The sequence below is a fragment of the Syngnathus leptorhynchus genome, chromosome 20, assembly GCF_054491065.1.
Source record: "Syngnathus leptorhynchus isolate UIUO chromosome 20, UIUO_Slep, whole genome shotgun sequence".
Taxonomy (NCBI): domain Eukaryota; kingdom Metazoa; phylum Chordata; class Actinopteri; order Syngnathiformes; family Syngnathidae; genus Syngnathus; species Syngnathus leptorhynchus.
The window spans coordinates 133,029-156,607 of record NC_141214.1 but is presented as its reverse complement, the minus strand read 5'-3'; the positions used below and the strand labels follow the sequence as shown (position 1 = coordinate 156,607).

General features: G+C 45.8%; 1 protein-coding gene and 2 long non-coding RNA genes across 5 annotated transcripts; all 3 read left to right on the top strand.

The window, feature by feature from the left end:
• Positions 1-11,925: 11,925 nt before the first annotated feature.
• On the top strand, positions 11,926-13,128 carry LOC147040572 (uncharacterized). Its single transcript, XR_015063019.1, has 3 exons — positions 11,926-12,171; positions 12,614-12,793; positions 12,895-13,128. It is a non-coding gene; the product is annotated as an uncharacterized LOC147040572 (long non-coding RNA).
• An 18-nt stretch (positions 13,129-13,146) lies between these two features.
• LOC147040571 (uncharacterized) lies at positions 13,147-16,688 on the top strand. 2 transcript variants are annotated; one of them, XR_015063018.1, is made up of 5 exons: positions 13,147-13,215; positions 13,461-13,530; positions 14,184-14,656; positions 14,986-15,386; positions 15,576-16,688. It is a non-coding gene; the product is annotated as an uncharacterized LOC147040571 (long non-coding RNA). The 2 variants fall into 2 exon arrangements; XR_015063017.1 differs by having other exon boundaries at positions 13,461-14,656.
• Positions 16,689-17,122: 434 nt separating this feature from the next.
• LOC147040570 (uncharacterized) lies at positions 17,123-21,362 on the top strand. 2 transcript variants are annotated; one of them, XM_085901010.1, is made up of 2 exons: positions 17,123-17,233; positions 17,458-21,362. In XM_085901010.1, the coding sequence occupies exon 2, from the start codon at positions 19,675-19,677 to the stop codon at positions 21,061-21,063; it is 1,389 nt and encodes a 462-aa protein (XP_085757136.1). In that variant the 5' UTR covers positions 17,123-17,233; positions 17,458-19,674; the 3' UTR covers positions 21,064-21,362. The 2 variants fall into 2 exon arrangements, with proteins under 2 accessions (XP_085757136.1, XP_085757137.1); XM_085901011.1 differs by having other exon boundaries at positions 17,455-21,362.
• The last annotated feature ends 2,217 nt before the right edge of the window (positions 21,363-23,579 follow it).

Genomic DNA, 23,579 nt, shown 5'->3' with positions numbered 1-23,579 from the left:
TAGATTGGGAATTGCAATAATTCCAGTAAAGGGTGGCATGCGAGCATGTAGAGTGAGAGATGTTGATTTATACGCTGCACAAGCAGGTGAACAAATTTGCTGTTCGTATGACATCTCTGTTGAACAGAATCCCAAGCTACCAAACAGTTTACTGAGTGAAGCCCGAAAGCAATTGTCACGACCTGAATCAGAAATGACTTGTAATCAATTACATGTCAGCATGAATATTCTCCCTGATCCACAAGATGAATATATTGAAAGTTTTCTCAGTGACACAGAAGTAACCTTAACAATCACTGCTCTGTACACTGATCGCAGGTCATTTGCAGCTGCTGCTGTGCTCCTGCCCGCTCCTCAGAAAGACAAATACAAGTTGTCGGCTGTACCCCACATTTCATTGTTTAAACCTCACAGTATAACATGGGCAGATGTGGGTTGCCGAATTAAACTTGCCGAATCTATCACTGATTATGAGGACAAAGGTGATGGGTGGAGCTACAGTACCAATTGTGACATGTGGAAGCAAACAGTGTGTGAAGTGGCTCATGGAAGGGCATGCTCTTATGCGCTTCCCTGACTAGTTGATGTTTGTTTGACTGAGATGGAGGAGAGGGAATTGGCTGAGCTTCCTGAAGAGCTATGGACAAAGGGCCCATCTGATGTAGGACTTTTAAAGTCCATTCCCCCAGTACAGATCAAACCAAGATCAGAGTGGCGTCCAAGAGTTAAGCAATATCCTTTAAAACAGGAGGCAATGAATGGGATTGCCCCTGTTATAAATGATCTTTTGTCAGGAGGGATTATTAGGAAGTGCTCAGATTCTCCTTGCAACACTCCTATTTTTCTAGTCCGAAAGGCCAACAAGATTGATTGGCGAATGATACAAGATTTACAAGCAGTAAATGAGGCAATACAAACAAGAGCACCTAATGTGCCTGACCCGCACACACTTCTGAACACTTTGAAACCAAACCAGAAGTTTTTCACAGTGATTGATCTTAGCAATGCATTTTTCTCAGTGCCAATCCACCCAGACTCACAGTTTTGGTTTGCGTTTACCTTTAAAGGACAAAGTTATACGTACACCAGATTGCCGCAGGGATTTGCTGATAGTCCAACTATTTTCACTCAAGCTATCATGGCATGTTTGGCTGATTTTCAAATTTCAAACAAAAGCCAACTTCTAGTTTATGTAGATGATCTCTTGATAGCCTCCGAAACTGAAGCTGCTTGCAAGGAAGACTCCTTAGCTTTGTTACACTATCTCTGTAAAGCAAGGAATAAAGTAAGCAAAAATAAACTACAATGGGTCAAACAGGAAGTGAACTATTTAGGTCACATGTTGTCAGCTGCTGGAAGACAGATACAAAAAACCAGAAAACAAATCCTTGCAGATGCACCAAAACCTGAGACAAAAAAACAACTGATGTCATTTTTGGGGCTCTGCAATTACTGCAGAGCATGGATCCCACATTATGCAGAAAAGACGCAACCACTGCTGAATATTGTGCATGGAGTCCCCATGGCAATGACAGAATAAATAATATGGACACCAGTAGCGGAAGATGCTTTTGTAGTACTGAAACAGGCTTTGATGGAAACTACAACCCTTATCTTACCAGACTACAATAAAACGTTTGTGCAAACGGTAGACTGCAGGAATGGTTTTATGACCTCAGTGTTGCTGCAGAGTCATGGCAGTAAACTAAGATCAATTGCATTTTATTCAAAAAAATTTGATCCAGTGGCTCAATCGTTACCAGACTGTGTCCAAGCAGTATGCGCAGCAGCGCTTGCAGTGACACTATCCGCAGATGTGGTCCTTTTCCACAAAATGGACTTGCTGGTTCCACATGCTGTAGATGTGTTGCTACTGCAAAGCAAAATGAACTTTTTGTCACCCGCCAGACACCTATCCTACACTGCTACACTTCTGTCACAACCGCATATTATGATAAAAAGGTGCACAGTCCTAAATCCAGCAACATTGATCCCGTTGCCAGGAGATGGAACCCCACATAATTGTTTAGATGCTACAGAACATCTACAGCTACCCAGACAAGATTTAAGTGACACTCCACTTGATAAAGGGGAAAAGTGGTTTGTGGATGGATCATGTTCAAAGGATCCTAAAGGGAACAATCAAAGTGGTTATGCAATTGTGAAGTTGCCAAACCAGATTATTGAAGCAGAGAAGCTTCCATACAATCGGTCAGCGCAGGCTGCTGAGCTGATTGCACTGACAAGAGCTTGTCAATTAGCAAGAGATAAGGAAGTCACTGTATACACAGACAGTCAGGATGCGTTTTCTACTCTGTTCTATTTTGCAAAACAATGGGAGCGCAGGGGGATGACAACATCAACCGGTAAGCCGGTTACCCATGCCTCCTTGTTGAAAGACTTGTTGCAGGCCATCCGTTTACCTGCTAAACTTGCTGTGTGTAAATGTGCTGCTCACACCACAGGCACAGATGAAGTCTCAAATGGAAACAGATTTGCAGACAAAATCGCTAAAGAAGCAGCAGCAGGGAAACATGGCCATGAAATTTTTTTAATAGATTCAGAGGACACGCAACTCATAGATAAAACTATACTGACAGACATGCAGGGCAATGCTCCAATGGTGGAAAAACGAATGTGGACGACAAAAGGTGCAGTTGTGGATACAGATAATATCCACCGCATCAATGACAAACCTGTTTTACCAAAATCACTTTTTAAGGCAGCTGCAATTGCAACACATGGGCCTTGCCATGTGTCGACAGGAGGGATGAGGTCCATCATACATCAACAATTCACTACCTTTGGTTTAGATGCTTACTTAAATTTTTTTTGTAAAGCATGTCCTGTTTGTGTGAAACATAATCCACAAGGAAACATGAGACCTAAGAGAGGCTCCTTTCCAAAACCGTCTTACCCATTCCAAATCATGCACATGGATTTTATTGAACTCACACCTAGTGCCTAGTGATGATTGATACATTTTCCAAATGGGTTGAAATAGTTCCATCTAAACGAGCAGATGCCTTAACAGTGGCAAAAGCCATTTGCAAAACCGTCATACCGGTTCATGGCATCCCACAGATCATTTACAGTGACAATGGTCCACACTTTGTGAACCAAGTTGTACAAAACATGGCTGTACACCTTGGGATAACGTTAAAAAACCACTGTGCTTGGCACCCATCCAGTGCAGGCCTGGTTGAACGAGCAAACGCTACTATCAAAAGCAGGTTGAAAAAATGCATGGAATCAACAGGCAGAGCCTGGCCAGAGTGCCTAGACTTGGTGAAACTCTATATGAGAATCACCCCCAATTCAGAAGGGCTAAGGCCTTTTGAAATTATACATGGGAGACCGTATAGACTACCTGTGTTCCCTGCAGATTTGCAAAAAGCAGATGAAGAACAGACCTTGGCAGATTACATGATCAGAACGCTCAAAATGAAAGATGTGTTAAATGCAAATTTACTGCCACCTGGTCTTCTTTCCCCACAGGTTGACAACCTCATTAAGCCAGGAGACTGTGTCTACATCAAGGTCATCAAAAGAAAGAACTGGGCCAGCCCGCGGTGGGAGGGACCATTCCAAGTCTTGCTGACTACCCCCACTGCAGTAAAGATTGCTGAACGGCCCAGCTGGATTCACCTCAGCCACTGCAAGTTGCAGAGAGTGCTGGACCCCTCATTCGGAGTGGTGGGGAAGGCCGACTTCAAAGGAGTTTCATCGTTTAGGGTGGAACGTCTCAACGTTGGTGAAGAATTCAGCGATCCCCACTCCGCTAGGCGAGGAGATGTCCCGGTGTCTCTGCCATCCTAGTAGCAACGGAATTCCATATGCCAGGTGGATTCTATGCTGCGCTGTGGTTGGAGTGTGCTATGGTTTGTGGGCTCATCTGAATGGACCAATGGACAGTGTCATTCGTGGAAAAAGATGGTCACATGATGAGAATTTCGAGGACTGGTCATGGGACCCCAGAAACCCATACGAAACCAACGCTTGGTACCGATATGTGAAGTTCAGTATGAGAGCTCACACACAGGAGGGATGCTATGTGTGTTCCAAACTCCCTCCTTCCTCCACGCAAGTTCACTTGGAGGCGAGAGCAATGAATGTCACTGAAGCAAAATGTATGGCATCCGTAGGAGGAATTGGATATCAACACCGTGCTGTCACAGTCAGTGATGCCGACCCTTTCCGCCCTGGACTTGCAGACGGTACCTGTGATCAGCTTTTCGGGACAAATCTCAATGTGACTGTTAAAGGACAAACATTGCCGCAAGAGGCCTACACAGAGAGACCAGCTGGAGTGAACTACACATGTTACATCCAAGGAAACGAGACCCACAAATGCATCAACGACGACTGCTCTCCAGGAGGAAACTGGATGGGAGCTTTGGACATCACCGCTGAGTGTCAGGATAAGAGAGCCATTTCAAGTGGTGAGGGATCTCCCACCGATATGGCTGCGCCATCTAACGGGACCTACTTCATACAGAATGGCTGGTGGCTTTGTGGTCACAAGGTTTATCCGATGCTGCCCGCCAACTGGACAGGAGTGTGTGCTCCAGTGTGGGTGACAGACCACACTTACAGGATCCAACATCATCAGCTGACGACAGCACACAACTCTTCTGGACGTCGACGCAGGGCTGTTGCAACCTTTGACCCTCATGACCCTGTCTGGGGTGCGAACGTCCCAAATGATCATAAAATATGGTCCGTCGGAGACAAAGTTGTTCATGCGCTTTTTCCTTGGATCGGAGTTGGAAAACAAGCACTCTACATCGAGACACTGAACTATCGTTTCCAATCGTTTGTGAATCTCTCGCTGCAGGTCAATGATGGTCAAAACTGAGAGATTCAGGCTATTAGGCAAATGGTCTTACAAAACAGGATGGTTCTGGACTTGATGACTGCAGCGCAAGGTGGTGTGTGCCACATTATTGGGACCTCCTGTTGCACATACATACCAGGAGAAAATGACACGCACATCAACGATGCCATGAATTCACTGAAGAACTTACAGCAGGCCATGTCAAAAGACAAAGTCCCACACCAATGGGATTTCTTTTTGTGACTATTCTCTGGCAACTGGTGGCAACTGCTGTTGAAATTTGTGGCTCTTGTGCTTTTTGTGCTTGTGTTGATCTGCTTATTTACAACTTGTGTTTGAAGTCTGCTGTATCAAGACTTTTGTCTTCTACCATAGCACAAGTGCAAATACAACATATCAGACATGTCAAATGTGATGACTATGACGGCTGAACAAACACAAGCAGTTTTTGTCTTGACTGTTGTTATTGATAACATTATGGTCGCCTAAGGCAGAGGGACCGTGTGAGACCTTTCCTGCATTATAACATCTTGCCGCAGGTTTTTCACTCACACACTAAAATTGATCTATGTAGATTGCGTAGATGATGTTTAGCCGAGCATGTTTTACAGAAACTTAATGATTTGACCATCGAAAATGCTTCGCAAGTGATGGGTACAATGATGTGCTGTTTCTGTGTTTTTATTTTATTGTTCTTTTTCTTCATTATATTTTCTTACTTATGTTTTATTGATTGGGGTGGGCATAATCATATGATAAACAGGAGGGATATGTTAGGGTTTATAAACTATCTTGATCGTATGATTATGTTGGGATGTAGACTAGAATGATGAACTTTGTTTGAACCTTTTACCTTCCCGTGACTCTGAAAAGTTTAACCATTCAGTTGTTGAAGCTTTCCACATGGTGTGGAGGCGTCCTTGTTTTGCTCCACTAGGATTTATGTCCACGGCCTCGTGGAGCGATAAACTGGGACCCTCCCAAGTGGTTAATCATTTGCCAAGGTGACCACCACACATGTCGAATGTCACCCCCACCTTGGCTGACTCTCACCCCCACCCTTCTTCTTTCAATAAATACTCTCTTGCATGACTTCAACGGCAGACTTTGTTCGGACATTGCTGTATCTACAGTAACGAACAAATTCTCCACTTGCAAGTGTTCAAAAGGCATATTGTCTCTCGTGTGGTTCTTGCAAAATAAGTTAGAGTTAGAACATCTCTAACATCACCCAGCCCCCCCTTTTTCGCCAAATGGACCCAAAATGGTATCGTTCGTTTGTGCTTCGTTTGTGCTGGTTTGTGCAGCAAAAATTTTCGTTTGTGCTGCTCTGGTTTCGTAGATATTAGACATTTATTTTTATCGCGATGACGTCACCCAACCCCCCCCCCCCCCCCCTTTTTCTCCAAATGGACCCAAAATGGGATGAACTTCCCAGCAAACTGCCCATTCGATTTGGAGAGGAAGGCGGAAGAGCACTCGCACTGACACGTATTCGAGGAGCGTTTGCTTGGAACTGCACAAAACTTGTATGGAAATTCTTCAAAAAGAACCTAGGCTTTAAATATTTCGAAGGTAGCGAGCCAGTTATGGCGGCGCTGGGCTGAGGGGGTAAAAAAAAAAAAAATTGCGCCATAACACATTACGCCTGCTTTTATTCTCTTCTCTGGCCATGGCTGGGTCACAGGAAGATAGTAGTTGGGGTATGGATGAGGGGGATAAGGAAGAGGAGGGGAGTGGGAGTTGGGAAATGGTGGGGAGTAGGGGAGTGAAGCGTTTCAGGGAAGTTGCAGAAAGGCAGAGGAAAGAGGAGAAATGGAGGGTTGTAGTGAGGTTTGAAGGAGAGGGTGGAGTGAAGGGTATGGATCCAGTTAAATTGACCAAAGTAATTGGAAAACAGGTTGGAGAGGTGGAGTTTGCGAAAGTGTTGAATGACGGCAATCTGTTGCTTGTGTGTACCTCTGAGGAGCAGGTTGCAAAAGCTCAAAGGCTGCAAGTAGTTGGGAAGAGTGTGGTGGAAAAGGTGGCGAGGGTGGGAGGAGAAGGAAGTAAAGGTGTGATATATGGGATTCCAGTGTCTATGGATGTGAAGGAGCTTGTGAGGAGCCTCAAGATGAAGTGTGATGTGGTGCAGGGTGCGCAGCGGTTGACTAGGGGGGTTGAGAAGAGTGTCACTGAGTCTATGCTAGTGCTATTCAGTTCGAAGGAGATACCTGAGGAGGTGTCTCTCGGATTCATGAGGTACAGAGTGAGAGAGTATGTGCAGAAGCCAATGAGGTGTTTTAAGTGTCAGAAGTTTGGACATGTGGCAAAGTTCTGTAGAGGGGTCAATAGATGTGCTAAGTGTGGGGGAGACCACGAGTATGGGGAGTGTGGTGAGGAAGTGAGTCCAAAATGCTGCAATTGTGGTGGGAAGCACAGCGCAGCGTACTGGGGATGTGAAGTGATGAGAAGGGAGGCGGAGATTCAGAATGTAAAGGTGAAGGACAAAGTATCCTATGCTGAGGCAGCCAGACGGGTGGGGGGAACGGAGAGGAATGGTGGAGGGAAGGTCGGAGTGGAGGTCGGCTCAGGGAATGCTGGGAGCCAGAGGCAGGAAACAAGCAGGGAAAAGGAGTCCAGGGCACAGGGAGAGAAGAAGGAGCTGGTTATATTCATTGCAGGGGTAATTAATGCTACGGCTGAGGTTAAGTCCAAGACTGAGAGGATTCAAATCATCACAAAGGCTGCTATTCAACATCTAGGCTTGGTAGGACTAAAGTGGGAGGAGATAAGGGAGGGGCTGAATGGGCAGCCAAACCAGGAAGCAGGTAGTGTAGGATAATCTACTGATTATGTTACTCTTGCAATGGAATGCTAGGAGTTTGGTAGCGAATGGCCAAGATTTTAAGAAATTTATTGACAGCAGGAGTGTGAAGCCTGATATTACATGTGTACAGGAGACATGGTTAAGACCTAACCTGGATTTCGTATTGAGTGACTATGTTGTCTTCAGGAGGGATAGAGACCACGGTAATGGAGGGGTGTGTGCAACATTTGTAAGGAAGGGAGTGCCATATAGGGTAGTGGGTCGAGGGGCAGAGCAGGAGTATGTGGTGGTGGAAGTTTGGGCGGGCAGGAGGAAGGTAGGGATAATAAACTATTATAATCCAAGTAAGCAGCTGAAGTTGAATGAGTTGGAGAAGGTAGAGGGACAGGATGGCGATAGTGTTATATGGTGCGGGGATTTTAACGCTCATAATACATTATGGGGAGGGGAAAAAACAGATAATAATGGGCAGGTAATCGAAGATATGTTGAATGGTACAAACTTAGTGTGTGTTAACGATGGTAGAAAGACTAGGATAGATGTAAGAACTGGAAAGGAATCCGTATTAGATCTTACTTTAGTGTCTGGTAGACTGGCGCCGAGGTGTGAATGGGAGGTATATGAAAGAGGGACCATAGGGAGTGATCACTATCCAATTCTTTGTAAAATGGACGTTAGTGTGGCGTTGAATGTAGAGGATAGGAGTGGAAGGTGGGTGTTCAGTAAGGCCGACTGGGAAACTTTTGGGGTAGTGAGTGATGCATTTCTCAGTGCAGGGCGAGAAACTAGTGATGTGGAGGAATATGAATTAGAGGTGCGGCCGTTTCTTCTTCTGGCGGCAGAGACTACAATACCCAAAAGTACAGGCAGGAATAAGAGGAAAGCAGTTCCATGGTGGAATGATAAGTGTGGAGAGGTAGTTAAGAACAGAAATAGATCTTTAAGAGTACTGAAGAGGACTCATAATTGCCAACATCTGATTGAGTATAAGAGGATGCAGGCAATGGTCAGGAGGACTATCAGAGAAACGAAAAGGGCGTATTGGAGGGGGTACTGTAGTTCTATTGGGAGCACAACCACAATAGGTGAAGTGTGGGGGATGATTAGAAAAATGGGAGGTAATAGGAGGGAGTGGGGTTACCCAATCCTCTTGGATGGGGGCCAGATAGCTATAACAAATGTGGAAAAGGCAGAAATGATGGTGAACACTCTGAGCAAAGTACATAGTCCCAATAACCTGGCAGAGGAAGAGAGTAGGGGCAGAGAGGAAACTAAAGGTGTGTATGCAGGGGCTTTTCACAAGAAAGGTTTATTGGAAGATAAGTATAATGTCCCATTCACAGTAGGGGAATTGAGGAGGGCACTGGCTAAATGTAAGAACTCGGCTCCCGGTAAAGATGGTGTTTGTTATATCATGTTTAGGCATTTAAGGGATGTGGGATTGCGGAAGTTGTTGAACTTGTATAATAAAGTCTGGGAGGAGGGGAAGATCCCATCAGGGTGGAAAGAAGCGGTTACTATACCCATTAGAGAGCCAGGGAAAGATGCAAGCAATCCGGCAAATTATAGGCCTATAGCCTTAACATCGCATATGGGTAAATTAATGGAGAGACTGGTGAATGAGAGACTGATGCATTTTATGGAGGAAAGAGGACTGATGGCCAGCTGTCAGAGTGGATTTAGAAAAGGGAGAAATACCACTGATTCACTGGTATGCTTGGAGCATGAAATCAGGACAGCTCAGGTAAGGAAAGAGACGGTTGCGGCAGTGTTTTTAGATGTAGAGAAAGCGTATGATATGCTGTGGGTGGACGGTCTTTTGATAAAGTTGCACTTACTGGGGGTGGGTGGAAGTATGTTTAATTGGGTAATAGAGTTTTTAAGTAACAGAAGTATTCAGGTTAAGATAGGCCTAGAAATCTCCAGGAGGTGCTTTGTTAAAAATGGGATCCCGCAGGGAAGTGTGATAAACCCATTATTGTTCAATGTAATGATTAATGATGTTTTTACAGACCTGCACCCAGGAGTAGGCAAGTCATTGTTTGCAGACGATGTGGGTTTGTGGAAGAGGGGAAAAAATATGAAACATATTGTGAAGAAAGTGCAGGAAGCTGTAACGCAGGTAGAGAATTGGGGAAGGAAATGGGGTTTTAGATTCTCTGTAGATAAGACTAAATGTATGTTTTTTACTAGAAGGAAGGTTGAGGAGAGTATGCAGGTGCAGCTGTATGGAAAGAGCCTGGAGAAGGTAAAGTGTTTTAAGTTTCTGGGAGTATTTTTTGATGTAAGGATCACGTGGAGGGACCACATTACATACGTGATTGATAAATCTAAGAAAGTTTTAAATGTAATGAGATGTCTGGCTGGAACAGAGTGGGGAGCAAGTAAGTCATCTTTAAGGCAGATATATGTATCCTTGATAAGATCCAGAATAGAGTATGGGAGCGTGGTTTATGGGTCAGCGTCAAAGTCCCAGTTAGCTAGGCTGGATGTAGTTCAAGCGGCAGCATTGAGGGTGTGCACAGGGGCTGTGAGGTCTTCTCCAGTGTGCTCATTGCAAGTGGAGGTAGGAGAAATGCCACTCAGTTTTAGAAGGAAGCAGCTCCAGGCTAATTACTGGGTTAGCCTGAGGTGCCAAGGGGATGACCATCCAGTTAAGTCGGCATTTCAGGCGAGCTGGGAGAGAGGGGCAGGGAGAGGGGAAAGCTTTGGGTGGACTGGGGAGACAGTGGCGCAAGAGGTGGCTGTTTACGGCATGAATTTCTGCCCAGTGGTATTGTGGCCAGTGACTCCTCTGTGGCAGCTGAGGGCCCCAGAGGTTGATCTAAAGCTGCTTGAAGTCAAGTTAAGGGACAAAGAGGCAAATCTGGTGCGTGAGTTTCAATGCCGGGTGGCGGAGAACTACACTGACCATATACTAGCCTTTGCGGATGGTTCAAAGGACCAGGAAACTGGGGCTACAGGGGCAGCATTTTACATAAATAAATTAAATGTACAGTCATGTAAGAGAACATCGGACAATCTAAGTGTGTTCACTGTGGAATTGGCTGCTATCCTGATGGCAGTGCAATGGGCGGAGCAACTTGTAAATTGTAATTTCCTGGTGTGTAGTGACTCTGTGTCTGCAGTTAAAAGTATTGGGAGGGGCAGTTCTCTGAGCCGACAGGACCTTATTCAGGAAATTCTTTTGGCTGTTAGGGATGTCGCAGCGAGGGGGGTTAAGGTAGCACTGATGTGGGTTCCAGCACATGTGGGTATCCTGGCGAATGAGAGGGCTGACAAACTGGCAAAAGAGGCAGTGAAAAAAGAGCGTGTGGAGACCAACATAGCGCTGTCTAAGTCTGAGGGTAAAAGTATTGTGTGGAGGGAAGTGATGCTGCAGTGGCAACAGCGGTGGGAGCAGGAGAGCAAAGGGAGGCACCTGTTCTCAGTGGGTAGTAGAGTGGCTGAGTCAGTTCATGAGTGTGGGAGAGGAGGGTGGAAAAGGAAGGATGAAGTCATTATTGCCAGACTGAGGATAGGACATACTTTTCTTAACAGCACTCTCCACCTTCTGGGGAAACACCGGGATGGGCTGTGCTCTGAGTGTCAGGAGGAGGAGACGGTGCAACATGCGCTGCTTTCCTGTAGGAAATATTATGGGCAAAGGGTTGAGTTGGTGGAGAAGTTGCGGACAGAAGGGCTTGAGGGAATATCGGTGAAAACCATTCTGGAAGTAGGGTCAAGTGGGAGGGGAAAGCGCTGTTTTTTTGAGTTTTTAAAAAGCACTGGTCTGGTGAGGAGAATTTAGTGTTGTGATGTGAAAAAATAAATAAATTAAAAAAAAAAAGTAGGGGCGGCAATGCAACTAATAGGATGCAAGCTGCCCTTAAACCCCAACGAAGAAGAAGAAGAAGAAGACCCAAAATGGTATCGTTCGTTTGTTCTTCGTTTGTGCTGGTTTGTGCAGCAAAATTTTTTGTTTGTGCTGCTCTGGTTTCGTAGATATTAGACATTTATTTTAATCGCGATGACGTCACCCAGCCCCCCCCCTTTTTCTCCAAATGGACCCAAAATGGTACCGTTCGTTTGTGCTTCGTTTGTGCTGGTTTGTGCAGCAAAAAGTTTCGTTTGTGCTGCTCCGGTTTCGTAGATATTAGACATTTATTTTTATTGCGATGACGTCACCCAGCCCCCCCCCCCCTTTTTCTCCAAATGGACCCAAAATGGTACCGTTCGTTTGTGCTTCGTTTGTGCTGGTTTGTGCAGCAAAAAGTTTCGTTTGTGCTGCTCCGGTTTCGTAGATATTAGACATTTATTTTTATTGCGATGACGTCACCCAGCCCCCCCCCCCTTTTTCTCCAAATGGACCCAAAATGGTACCGTTCGTTTGTGCTTTGTTTGTGCTGGTTTGTGCAGCAAAATTTTTCGTTTGTGCTGCTTGTTTTTTTTAGTTATTACACATTTAATTTATAGCGATGACGTCACCGTATGTCGCCGCGAATGTCAATCTCTTTGAATGCTCCTGATGCAAGACGAATACAAGGTAAATATGTTCTCAGCCTTTTTTTCTTTTTCTTTTTAGCTTACAGAAAACTTTCACTGCGGGAAATGGCTTTTATTGCTTTTAGTGCTTTTAGTGTTATCGTGCTCATTGATTCATTTCCTTGTTATCAATAAGCCTATATGATAATTTATTTCAATTACATCTGACGTGAAAAAGGTTCACCGCAACCTAAATTACCTGGTGAGTCTATGTCTGTTCCAAAACATTAATTAATGCAACAATTAATACATGTATGTGAAGTTGATGACAGCGAGAAAAAGAAACTTGAAAACGTGAAAAAATAACTTTATTTTTCAAAGGGAACCTTATCAACACTTTTTTTTTTTTCAACAAATCAAACAATGCATCACTGCACTGTGTAGAACACAGCATGTGGGAAGATCTTAGTATTTACTGATGCTGCTTTCACTCCACTACCCAGGTCATTATAGATCTCCCAGGCATATGCAGTCCTCCTGCAGTATGCCACATAATGCCCAAGAGAATCCTGGGTCGGTCCTGGTTCAAAGCCAATGACTGCTCTCAAAGTAAAAGTCTTTTCTTTTAGCTCCAGACTGGAGGGAAATTCAAGTAAGGTAACTTCCTTGCAACTGCTACCAAGGTCAATGTCAAACCACACAGACTCTCCCAGTTTGTAGCTGTGAGTAACATCACCTGAACACACATCCTTGCCTGTACTGTTGTCCTGTGTTTTGAATGAAGACGGACACTGGGAAGGATTTTCAATTGGCCTGAGGCAGAGAGAGTCCGAAAGGCTGAGTTCCTTTTCAGCAGCAGTCTGAAGATGAGCCATGCAGCAGGTCTGCAGGACAGCAATGTTTACACAAACAAGTGAAACTTGCCTTATTACTTGTTGGCCTAAATTGCAGTACTGTGAGGAGCATTGTCTTATCAAATAAACACTTGGGATATTCCTCATTGCGCTCTCAATTACAGTGGAGACATGGCATTGTGCATCAATTTGGAGAGCACCAGAGGTCAGGAGGACAGGTTTGAATATTTCTCCCAGCAGTTCTGCCCTCAGTGAGTATACCTGTGGGTTCACACCCTGTGTTGTGATGGTTTTCATCAGGTGGAGGAATTGGTTCCCACGTTCATAGTCCAGAACAGTCTTTTCAAATGAAGAACTTTCACAGAAAGAACAGCATAAGCATTGACAGACAGCATCAAATGCACAAGTATTGAGCACAGACACTTTTGATGTGCGAAGTTTAACAGGCTGTTGATGGTTCCTGTTTTTCAACAATGGTACCTTGACTTTTTTCCAGCCCACTTGTGTATCAATATGCAGCCATTCAGGACAAGGAGAGAGATATGAAGTTGTCTTTCTTTTTTTCGGTGTGTTGGAATATATTTCTTATTTAACATAAACTCAAGTTACTAATCTGACTCCAATTTGTGACTTTACCCAACTGCCACTCATCCAACAATATGCGCGCTCGTTCTGCAATAGAAAGGTATCAGGAAGCCGGCATTTTCACACACACGAATGGATTTATTCCTAACACACAAATCTAATACATCACCTGGGTCTCGGGTCCCTCTCAATACACCTCTGTACGCCTCTGTTTCCACCAGCAGACGTACTCTACTTCCGAGTTGCCCAGCCGTTAATTATACTACACAATATGCAAATGGCACATCAACAAAGGCATTCTGTCATTATTCTATTGGGTATGTGTATACTGCATTTAACTTTAGCTTGCTCTTATTGGTCTTTCTTCTTCTGCAGAATCACTTGCTCGCTCCTCCTGGTTGTAGTTTTCCATACAGGGTCACCAGTTGTTATCCACCAGCTGCCCCTGGGTCATCTTGTACTCCTTGCTGCTCCTGCGTTATTGTTTGTTCTGGAACATTTCATTCGTGCACATCCTTGCCCACATATCTTGTTTTGTCTCCACCGTCACACACTCAGCACTTTACAGTTTCATACTCTCATACACAGGATGTCTAATGAACTACTTTAAGATCAAACTCTTATATTCCTTTAGGTGGGACCGCTAAACCTCTCCAGTTTTCAACTGCATTGTCTTCCATTGGAAGACTGTGAGTAGATGCATCTGGCTCCCCTCCAGGATGAGATTGTTTTTCCCTTTTGTTTACTACTTCAGTTTGAGAAGTAGTGCAGACATTGTCAGGCTCTTTGACAGTCGTGGCATCACACGCATCTTTTTCACTTTTTTGTTTTGCACAGCAAATCCGCATGTTTCCCTCAATGAAGGAAAGATGACGAGCAACAAACCGGTCCACACGAATGGGTAGGCTTTCATGCTTGAATAAAGGCCTTTTTTTATGTTTTTGAACTCTGCTTCAACAGCCGCGGAACTTGCAGTGATGCTGGTGCTTTTAAAGAGAGGGACCATTATTGCTGTCCAGAGTGGCAAGTAACTTCCAAGTCTTGTTATGTGGGGAATGATCTCAGGGAGGAAGTGGATGTTGTCCCGATCCCCATCAGCCATGGCAAGTGACCTGCTCTCCTCACATATTTCTGTCACCCACTGTCGGACATTAGTCTGGATGTGCTGATTTAATGCATCACCTGGTTCTTGTCCCTCAACGTCCTCATCTGAAATGGGGACAAATTCTTCTGCAATTTGCGCTCTCAAGTATTTCTTGGACTTTTCTGATGGGATAGGGGCTCCAGAATTGTCATTACCCTCTGTCTCACTCAGTGCCACAATGGTGATAGCACGAAGAAGTTCTTTTGCATGTTGCAAACATTGTGACTTAAGAAGCTGTGCTATTGACCTGACAAAGAAATCCTTAACACGAGGTATTTTGTTTTTCAGGCAGTCCCATCGGCAGATCATCTTAATACAGTGTGCTACATCTACCCTGACAAAACATGGGGGTAGATGTCCAGGTTGATTCCCACGTGAAATGTTAAAGCACTCATTGATGTAGCGCTTCAGGTCAGGATGAGGGGTAAAAGCTTTGACGAGAGCTCCAAGAATCGCCAGAGAAAAGTCACTCACTGCTTCTTTAGGAACAGATGCACCTGCATGGATCCATTCCTTCAGCCACTGTGTGATAGCATTAACATTATGCTTCTCTGACAGCATCTGCACAACTGGGACACTGGAACTGGTATGCCCTGTCATAACACCCTGATACAGGAAGATATGGCCAGACGTGCCATTCGGTCTCATCAGTTTTTTAACTATTGAGCCAGTTGCATCAACACATAATATTGGGTGAGATTTTTTTAAGCTCTTGTACACATGCATTTGTGTTTCACTCCAATAGTGACAGAAAAACTTGTCAAGTCCAATGTCTTTGATGCTGTCACTGTGAGGTGAACTGTATTTCAACATCTGCAATGAGAAAATTGGATTTTTGTCACCTAATGCCAAATCATTTTTCTCTTGCTTTGCCTTGCGCAGGGTGGCCAAATTTGGCAGGTGGCTTGGCTCAGAGTCTCCGAGGTCCATCAGTTTATTTGCCTGTGATGCTCGCCATACATGTGGTTCCATCCTGCCCTCACAAAGTTCCTTGGCTACCTGCTCACGCAACTGTCCAGATAGAAACCGCTTTGAGCTACCAGTGTAAAAGGAGTCATCACGGTTCTTAATGAAACAGTTCAATATTATTGGGCTGTTAATTTCTGGCTCTCCGCCACAATTAATGTTGAGAAGGCCATGACACTCCTTGCAGTATTCTCTGATTTCAATATAATTATTTGAGACCGATGGATAGACCTTGGCTCTTTTAAAAACAAATGTGCAAGGAATTTTGACTGTTTTCCAGATGTGTTCATTTATGATGTGGGTCCAGGTGCCAGGCTTCAAAATGGTATAGTTTCTTTTTTGGGTTCGACGGTTCTTATCTTTGTATTCAGCCTTTTTCGGAATAAATTCCATCCACTTGTCAAAAGGAATATGAAGCTGAAATGGCAGTTCAGGACCTGATTCCGAGCTTGCTTCACTGCTAGTTTCAGGATCAGGTTCATCATGACTGAATCCCAGAGCTGACCAGATATTGTGTCGGTTTGTTTTTACAAAGGTGTACAGAGCCTTTGCAGACATCTTCTTTTCCAAATGGTCACTCAGATCTGTCCACACAGTAGCGCTTGGAGTGGCTATGTTGGCATTTTCAAATATGGCCTCTTTTGATGAGCAGAGAACTGTAACAATTAAATCATTGTCTACTGCTGGTTGTTTTGGCATCTAGTTGAAGGACAAATAAATATAATCAGGATTCATTGCTTGAATAATTAAAATTACACATGCGCGTTAATTATAATTGCTATGCATGGATGGAAAAATGATATAAAGGGAAATTTATTTTGACATCAAAATGTATCGAGCATGCTTTCTTTAGAAATTTAGTTTTCTTGGTCTGTGCAAATTACACGCGTCTAATAAAATAATGTTAGCTAATTAGCTATTCAGACTACCTGCGGTGTTGTTAATTCTATATTGTATGAACTCGGTTTTTCTTTACACATTTTACTTACATTGGTTGATGGTTGATCGTCACTTCCCAGAAAAAAACACTTTCTGTCACTCACTGTTATTAAATCTTCGCTTGAAAAAGTTGTACGTCTTTGTTTTTTGCCACCCTGTTGCGATATGTCTTACCGGCCTGCCGATATGTCTTACCGGCCAGGTCACTTTGCATGGTAATTAGTTGGATGATACATGTGTAAGAATTGAGGAGTTATCAGGATGTCAAGTGAAAAATTGTTAGAATAAAATACATGACAGGGGGTTAACGAAGATGCATGATTTTAATAATGAAAAATTGCAATGGCAGAAACAAATGGTTAATCAACGATCTATGGAGCAAGGATTTGACATCTCCCGAAAATAAATTAATATTAAATAAATGGCAAATTGAATTATTCACTGAGCGCAAACAAAATTTTTTGCGGCACTAACAATCTGTAACAATCTGGGTCCAATCGTCTTGCATCAGGAGCAGTCCAGGAGAAATTCGGCGTGGGGGGTGGGGGACGTCGAATTCGGCGTCTGCTGCCTGCCACTAATGCCCGAAAGATCTTTATTTTCTGCTTATAACTGGAACGTCTAGAGCGTACACGGTAAATACGACTCATTGTGTTTAAAGAGATTTACTTTTGTGTAGTTTGACTAAAGTTGTCGATGTGGCTAGCGTTCACATAGCAATAGCAATGTGTAGCTGTGTAGCTAACCCTAGCTGAAACGTAAGTTGTATCTGTGAATGTTGGTTGAGGCTAAATGCTAATCTTCTATTTTATTCCTTTACATTCCACGGTGTTTGTTGGCTGTTTTCCACTGTAAGAAGAATAAAAATACAAATCAGTTGGAGGCTCGCATCATTCACCAGGAGCCACAATGGTTGGACGTTGGCGAAGACTTCTCAAGTGAGTACCCCTTTCTTCCTCTATTTATGTTAAACACCTCCTATTAAAACTTCCACTGGCTGCAGACAGCCGTGTTTGATCCACCAACAGTATTGCAACTTGCAATTAACTCCTAGTGTCCTTCTCATTAATATGGAATGATAGCATATACAAATTTGCCTGAGAACAAAAATAGACGAAATAAATTAAATAAGTCTTACTTGTTCCCATTAAATAGATTAAGTAGGTCGTCTTCCCATTCCTTTTCAAACAAGTAAAGCCTGCCCATTTTGTGTAGTAGTTTTTGCGTCTATACCTAGTATTTATACAAAATCAAAATTTAAATGACTTTACTCATTCATTTATTTATTCGAAAGATCCAAAGTTGTGTTGTGTAATTCACAACAAGTCTCATGTCAAAATAAATTAAATAAGTATTTTTCCCACTCCTTTTCAAACAAGTAAACTCTGCCTATTTTGTGTAGTAGATTTTCTGTTTATACCTAGTATTTATACGTCATAATTTAAATTATCATTATCAAATATTCATCCATTCAAAAGATCCAAAGTTGTGTGTACCTCTGTGTAATTCAGAACATATCTCGTGTTACTCTACTCGCTCTTATCAACTTCTATCAATTTAACTAAGCGTTTAATACGTCCTCAGGTCTCATTCAAAAGATCCAAAGTTGTGTGCGCTATGTCTTATTCAGAATAGATCTCGTTACTCCACTCGCTCATATGACCAACTTCTATCAATTTAACTAAGCGTTTAGTACGTCCTATCAGATCTATAGTCAAGATTTGGCACCATCATGTGGTGAAATTTTGAATTGCAGCACATCCAATTTTGCCTGGGAATAAAAATAGATTAAATAAACTAAATAAGTCTTACTTTTTCCCATTAAATAAATTAAATAGGTCTTCTTCCCACTCCTTTTCAAACAAGGTCTCATGTTACTCCACTCGCTCTTATTAACAACTTCTATCAATTTAACTAAGTGTTTAATACGTTCTATTAAGACGTATGTGAAAATTTGGCACCATCTTTTGGTTAAATCAGGATTTAGAGCAAATCCAAATTTTCCTGGGAATTAAAATAGATTAAATAAATTCAATAAATCCTCTTCCCACTCCTTTTCACATAAGTAAACTCTGCCCATTTTGTGCTGTAGGATTTCTGTATATACCTAGTATTTAACCAAAATCATTATTTAACGACTTCATTCATTTATTCATTCAATAGATCTAAAGTTGTGTTAGGTGTAATTCAGAATAGGTCTCTAAGTGCCACCGGCCCTGCCGAGCTTCGGCGTCCGACCAGCGCCGGTTCTGCAGCCGGCCTCGAATGACGAAAAATAACGGTCTCCGCCTGGAGGTCCCCGCCAACTCGGCGAATATTTTCTAAGTGCCACCAGTCACAGGGGTGGTAGTACCAACTTTGGTCTTTAGGTGCGCCAGAGTACAATGTGTTGGTCCCCCTAGTTAGTGTATTCATTAACTTTACCCCTGTTTTCCAAAACCCAATCGGTACGAGTATGGGGGCGGACCCCTCACAAAAGTCCGCTCCGCGCTGGTTCCCCTGTCGGCCACGCATGACGAAACACGTCGGTCTGCCCCTGAAGCTCACGAGACACATAATATTTTCTAAGTGCCACCGGCTCTTCCGAGCAAATGTGTCCGCTCTGCGCTGGTTCCCCTGTCGGCCGCGAATGACGAAAACTGCCGGTCTCCGTCTGGAAGTCATGACAAACTTTTGGCGAATATTTTCTAAGTGCCACCGGCTCTGCGTGGCTATGGCGTCCGCCCAACGCCGGTTCCCGGGTCGAACCCGGATGACGAAAACTGTCCGTCTCTGCCCGGAGCTCCCAGCCAACTCGGCGAATATTTTCTAAGTGCCACCGGCTCTGCGTGGCTATGGCGTCCGCCCAACGCCGGTTCCCGGGTCGAACCCGGATGACAAAAAATGTCGGTCTCCGCCCGGAGCTCCCAGCCAACTTGGCGAATATTTTCTAAGTGCCACCGGCCCTGCAAAGCTCTGGCGTCCGCCCAGCGCCGGTTCTGCAGCCGGCCTCGAATGACAAAAAATAACAGTCTCCGCCTGGAGGTCCCCGCCAACTCGGCGAATATTTTCTAAGTGCCACCGGCTCTGCGTGGCTATGGCGTCCGCCCAACGCCGGTTCGGCGGTCGGCCTCAAATAGAGCAAAATCAGCCTCTCTCCCTGGAGCTCACCGGCAATTTGGCGAAATTTTTCCAAGTTCTACTCGAGGTACCAGGGGATGGGGTACCCGGGCTAAGGTGCAGTACCTTTTGGTCTTCAGGTGCGCCAGAGTACAATGAAATGGTCCCACTAGTCAGTGTACTCATCGACTTTCCCCCCGTTTTCCAAAACACCACCAGAACGAGTATGGAGGAGATGGGGCTGGTCTCCTCTACGGCGGTGAAAACTGCGAACTTTGTCCATCCAAGGAAGGAGCGTAACGGCCGCCTCCTTAAACACGGGCCGAAAAATGACCAAGTGTCAACTGCGAACTTTCTCCATCCAAGGAAGGAGCGTGAGGGCCGGCTCCTTGAACACAGGCCGAGTTTCGCCCCGGACGGGCCGGGCCGTCTTCTCCTGCCGCCCGCCTGCGTACGCCCCCCATCCCCGGTCGCCCGTCTGCTCCCGGCGAGCCTCCGAGTACCCCCTCACCCAACTGACCGACTGGCACTCATGACCCATCTTGGTAGGGCCCCCATCGGCCTCGGCTTGCCGACGTCGGGTGGATGGTTCCTACCCATTGCGGGTCACACTCAGGCGCCGCGGCCGCCGCGCGAGCGTGCGTTCCCGGTGCGCAAAGACCTCTGCGAAGAAAGTATAGTTTGCGAATGTGGTGCATACAAGCAAGTGGAGGACGGCCGCCTCCTTAAACACAGGCCGAAAAATGACCAAGTGTCAACAGCGAACTTTGTCCATCCAAGGAAGGAGCGTAACGGCTGCTTCCTTAAACACGGGCCGAAAAATGACCGAGTGTCAACTGCGAACTTTGTCAATCCAAGGAAGGAGCGTGAGGGCCGGCTCCTTAAACACACACCAAGTTTCGGCCTAAACACAGACCAAGTGGAGGACGGCCGCCTCCTTAAACACAGGCCGAAAAATGACCAAGTGTCAACTGCGAATGTTGTCCATCCAAGGAAGGAGCGTAACGGCCGACTCCTTAAACACGGGCCGAAAAATGACCGAGTGTCAACTGCGAATGTTATCCATCCAGGGAAGGAGCGTGACGGCCGCCTCCTTAAACATGGGCCGAAAAATGACAGAGTGTCAACTGCGAACTTTGTCCATCCAAGGAAGGAGCATGAGGGCCGGCTCCTTAAACACAGACCAAGTTTCGCCCTAAACACAGACCAAGTGGAGGACGGCCGCCCCCTTAAACACAGGCCGAAAAATGACCAAGTGTCAACTGCGAACTTTGTCCATCCAAGTAAGGAGCGTGAGGGCCGGCTCCTTAAACAGACCAAGTTTCGCCCTAAACACAGACCAAGTGGAGGACGGCCGCCTCCTTAAACACAGGCCGAAAAATGACCAAGTGTCAACTGCGAACTTTGTCCATCCAAGGAAGGAGCGTAACGGCCGCCTCCTTAAACACGGGCCGAAAAATGACCAAGTGTCAACTGCGAACTTTCTCCATCCAAGGAAGGAGCGTGAGGGCCGGCTCCTTGAACACAGGCCGAGTTTCGAGCCACGGAGGTGGCTGGCTGATACCTCCATACCTACACCTTGCTGGCACTTGCACACTTCCAGCCACGGAGCATGCTGGCACTTCGACACTTCCAGCCACGGAGCATGCTGGCACTTCGACACTTCCAGCCACGGAGCATGCTGGCACTTCGACACTTCCAGCCACAGAGCATGCTGGCACTTGCACACTTCCAGCAACGGAGCATGCTGGCACTTCGACACTTCCAGCCACGGAGCATGCTGGCACTTCGACACTTCCAGCCACAGAGCATGCTGGCACTTGCACACTTCCAGCAACGGAGCATGCTGGCACTTCCACACTTCCAGCCACGGAGGTGGCTCTGACTTACACACCTCCAGCCACGGAGGTGGCTCTGACTTCCACACTTCCAGCCACGGAGCATGCTGGCACTTCCACACTTCCAGCCACGGAAGTGGATGGCACTTGCACACTTCCAGCCACGGAGCATGCTGGCACTTCCACACTTCCAGCCACGGAGCATGCTGGCACTTCCACACTTCCAGCCACGGAGCATGCTGGCACTTCCACACTTCCAACCACGGAGGTGGCTCTTTCTTCCTTCCATCCATCCATCCATCCTTGCTTGGCACTCGTTGTGGAAGCCTAAGTCGGCGTGATCTTGCCCAAAAAGTCCCTCCTCACCTCCAGCTGGAAGTGGAAAAAATCCTCCACCTGCTTGGCCAAGGTTCTGGAAGCCAGCGGCTCGCAGAATGTTGACAAAGTTTCACTGGAAGGAAAAGAAAAGAGGCGTCAGAGTGCGCATTTCACCTACCGCCGATTGTCCGCTAAAGGGAAGCGTTACTCCGTCGCAGAATCTGCGCCGACGCACTCGGCACCCGGTGAACTTATGGTGCCGGTGCCGGTTTTCTGGGTGCAAAAAGGCAGTGGTAGAAAAAAATCAGACTTTGTCTTTTAGGTCGAAATTAATGCCAAGGTTTGAAATGCGCTGGCAGGGGTGGACCAGGGCCCGGTAAAAGTGCTTGGCCGGGGTTCTGGAAGCCTGTTTCGGCGTGATCTTGTCCAAAAAGCCGCTCCTCAGCTCCAGCTGGAAGTCCAAAAAAAGAACCAGGGCCCGGTAAAAGTGCTTAGCCGAGGTTCTGGAAGCCCGGTTCGGCGTGATCTTGCCCAAAAAGCCGCTCCTCAGCTCCAGCTGGAAGTCCGAAAAAAGAACCGGGGCCCGGTAAAAGTGCTTAGCCGAGGTTCTGGAAGCCCGGTTCGGCGTGATATTGCCCAAAGAGCTGCTCCTCAGCTCCAGCTGGAAGTCCAATAAATCATCCATGGCCCGGTAAAAGTGCTTGGCCGAGGTTCTGGAAGCCCGGCTCGGCGTGATCTTGCCCAGAAAGCCGCTCCTCAGCTCCAGCTGGAAGTCCAATAAATGATCCATGGTCCGGTAAAAATGCTTAGCCGAGGTTCTGGAAGCCCGGTTCGGCGTCACTTAGTCGCAATTCGGCCTCTCTACTTCCAGCTGGAAATCCAATAAATCATCCATGGCCCGGTAAAAATGCTTAGCCGAGGTTCTGGAAGCCTAAGTCGGCTTGATATTGCCGAAATTCGGCCTCTATACTTCCAGCTGGAAGTCCAAAGATTCATCCATGTCCCGGTAAAAATGCTTGGCCGAGGTTCTGGAAGCCTAAGTCGGCTTGATATTGCCGAAATTCGGCCTCTACACTTCCAGCTGGAAGTCCAAAAATTCATCCATGGCCCGGTAAAAATGCTTAGCCGAGGTCCTGGAAGCCTAAGTCGGCTTGATATTGCCGAAAATCGGCCTCTCTATTTCCAGGGGTGATGCGTTTAGGTACCAGGGCAGCTGCGTTTAGGTACCAGGAGAGCATACATTTTAGGTACCAGGGGGTGGGGTACCCGGGCTAAGCTGCAGTACCATTTTTGGTCTTCAGGTGCGCCAGAGTACATTGATTTGGTCCCACTAGTCAGTGTACTCATCGACTTTCCCCCCGTTTTCCAAAACACCATAAGAACGAGTATCGGGGGGGGGACCCCTTAGGGTAATGACAGCGCAACACCAATCCGCTCCGCGCTGGTTCCCATGTCGGCTATGGATGAATAAAACCAGCCTGTCCCCCCTGGAGCTCACGAGACACGGAATTAGCTCTTCCGAGCTAAAGTGTCCGCTCTGCGCTGGTTCCCCCGTCGGCCTCGAATGACGAAAATTGCCGGTCTCCTCCCGCAGGTCATGACAAACAAATATTTTCTAAGTGCCACCGGCTCTGCGTGGCTACGGCGTCCGACCAGCGCCGGTTCTCGGGTCGGCCCCGAATGACAAAAAATGCCGGTCTCCGCCCGGAGTTCGTGACAAACTTTT

Bases quoted from the DNA above. Each gene is read 5' to 3' on its own strand.
- LOC147040570 (XM_085901010.1), top strand. From the start codon at position 19,675: ATGGCGTCCGCCCAACGCCGGTTCGGCGGTCGGCCTCAAATAGAGCAA.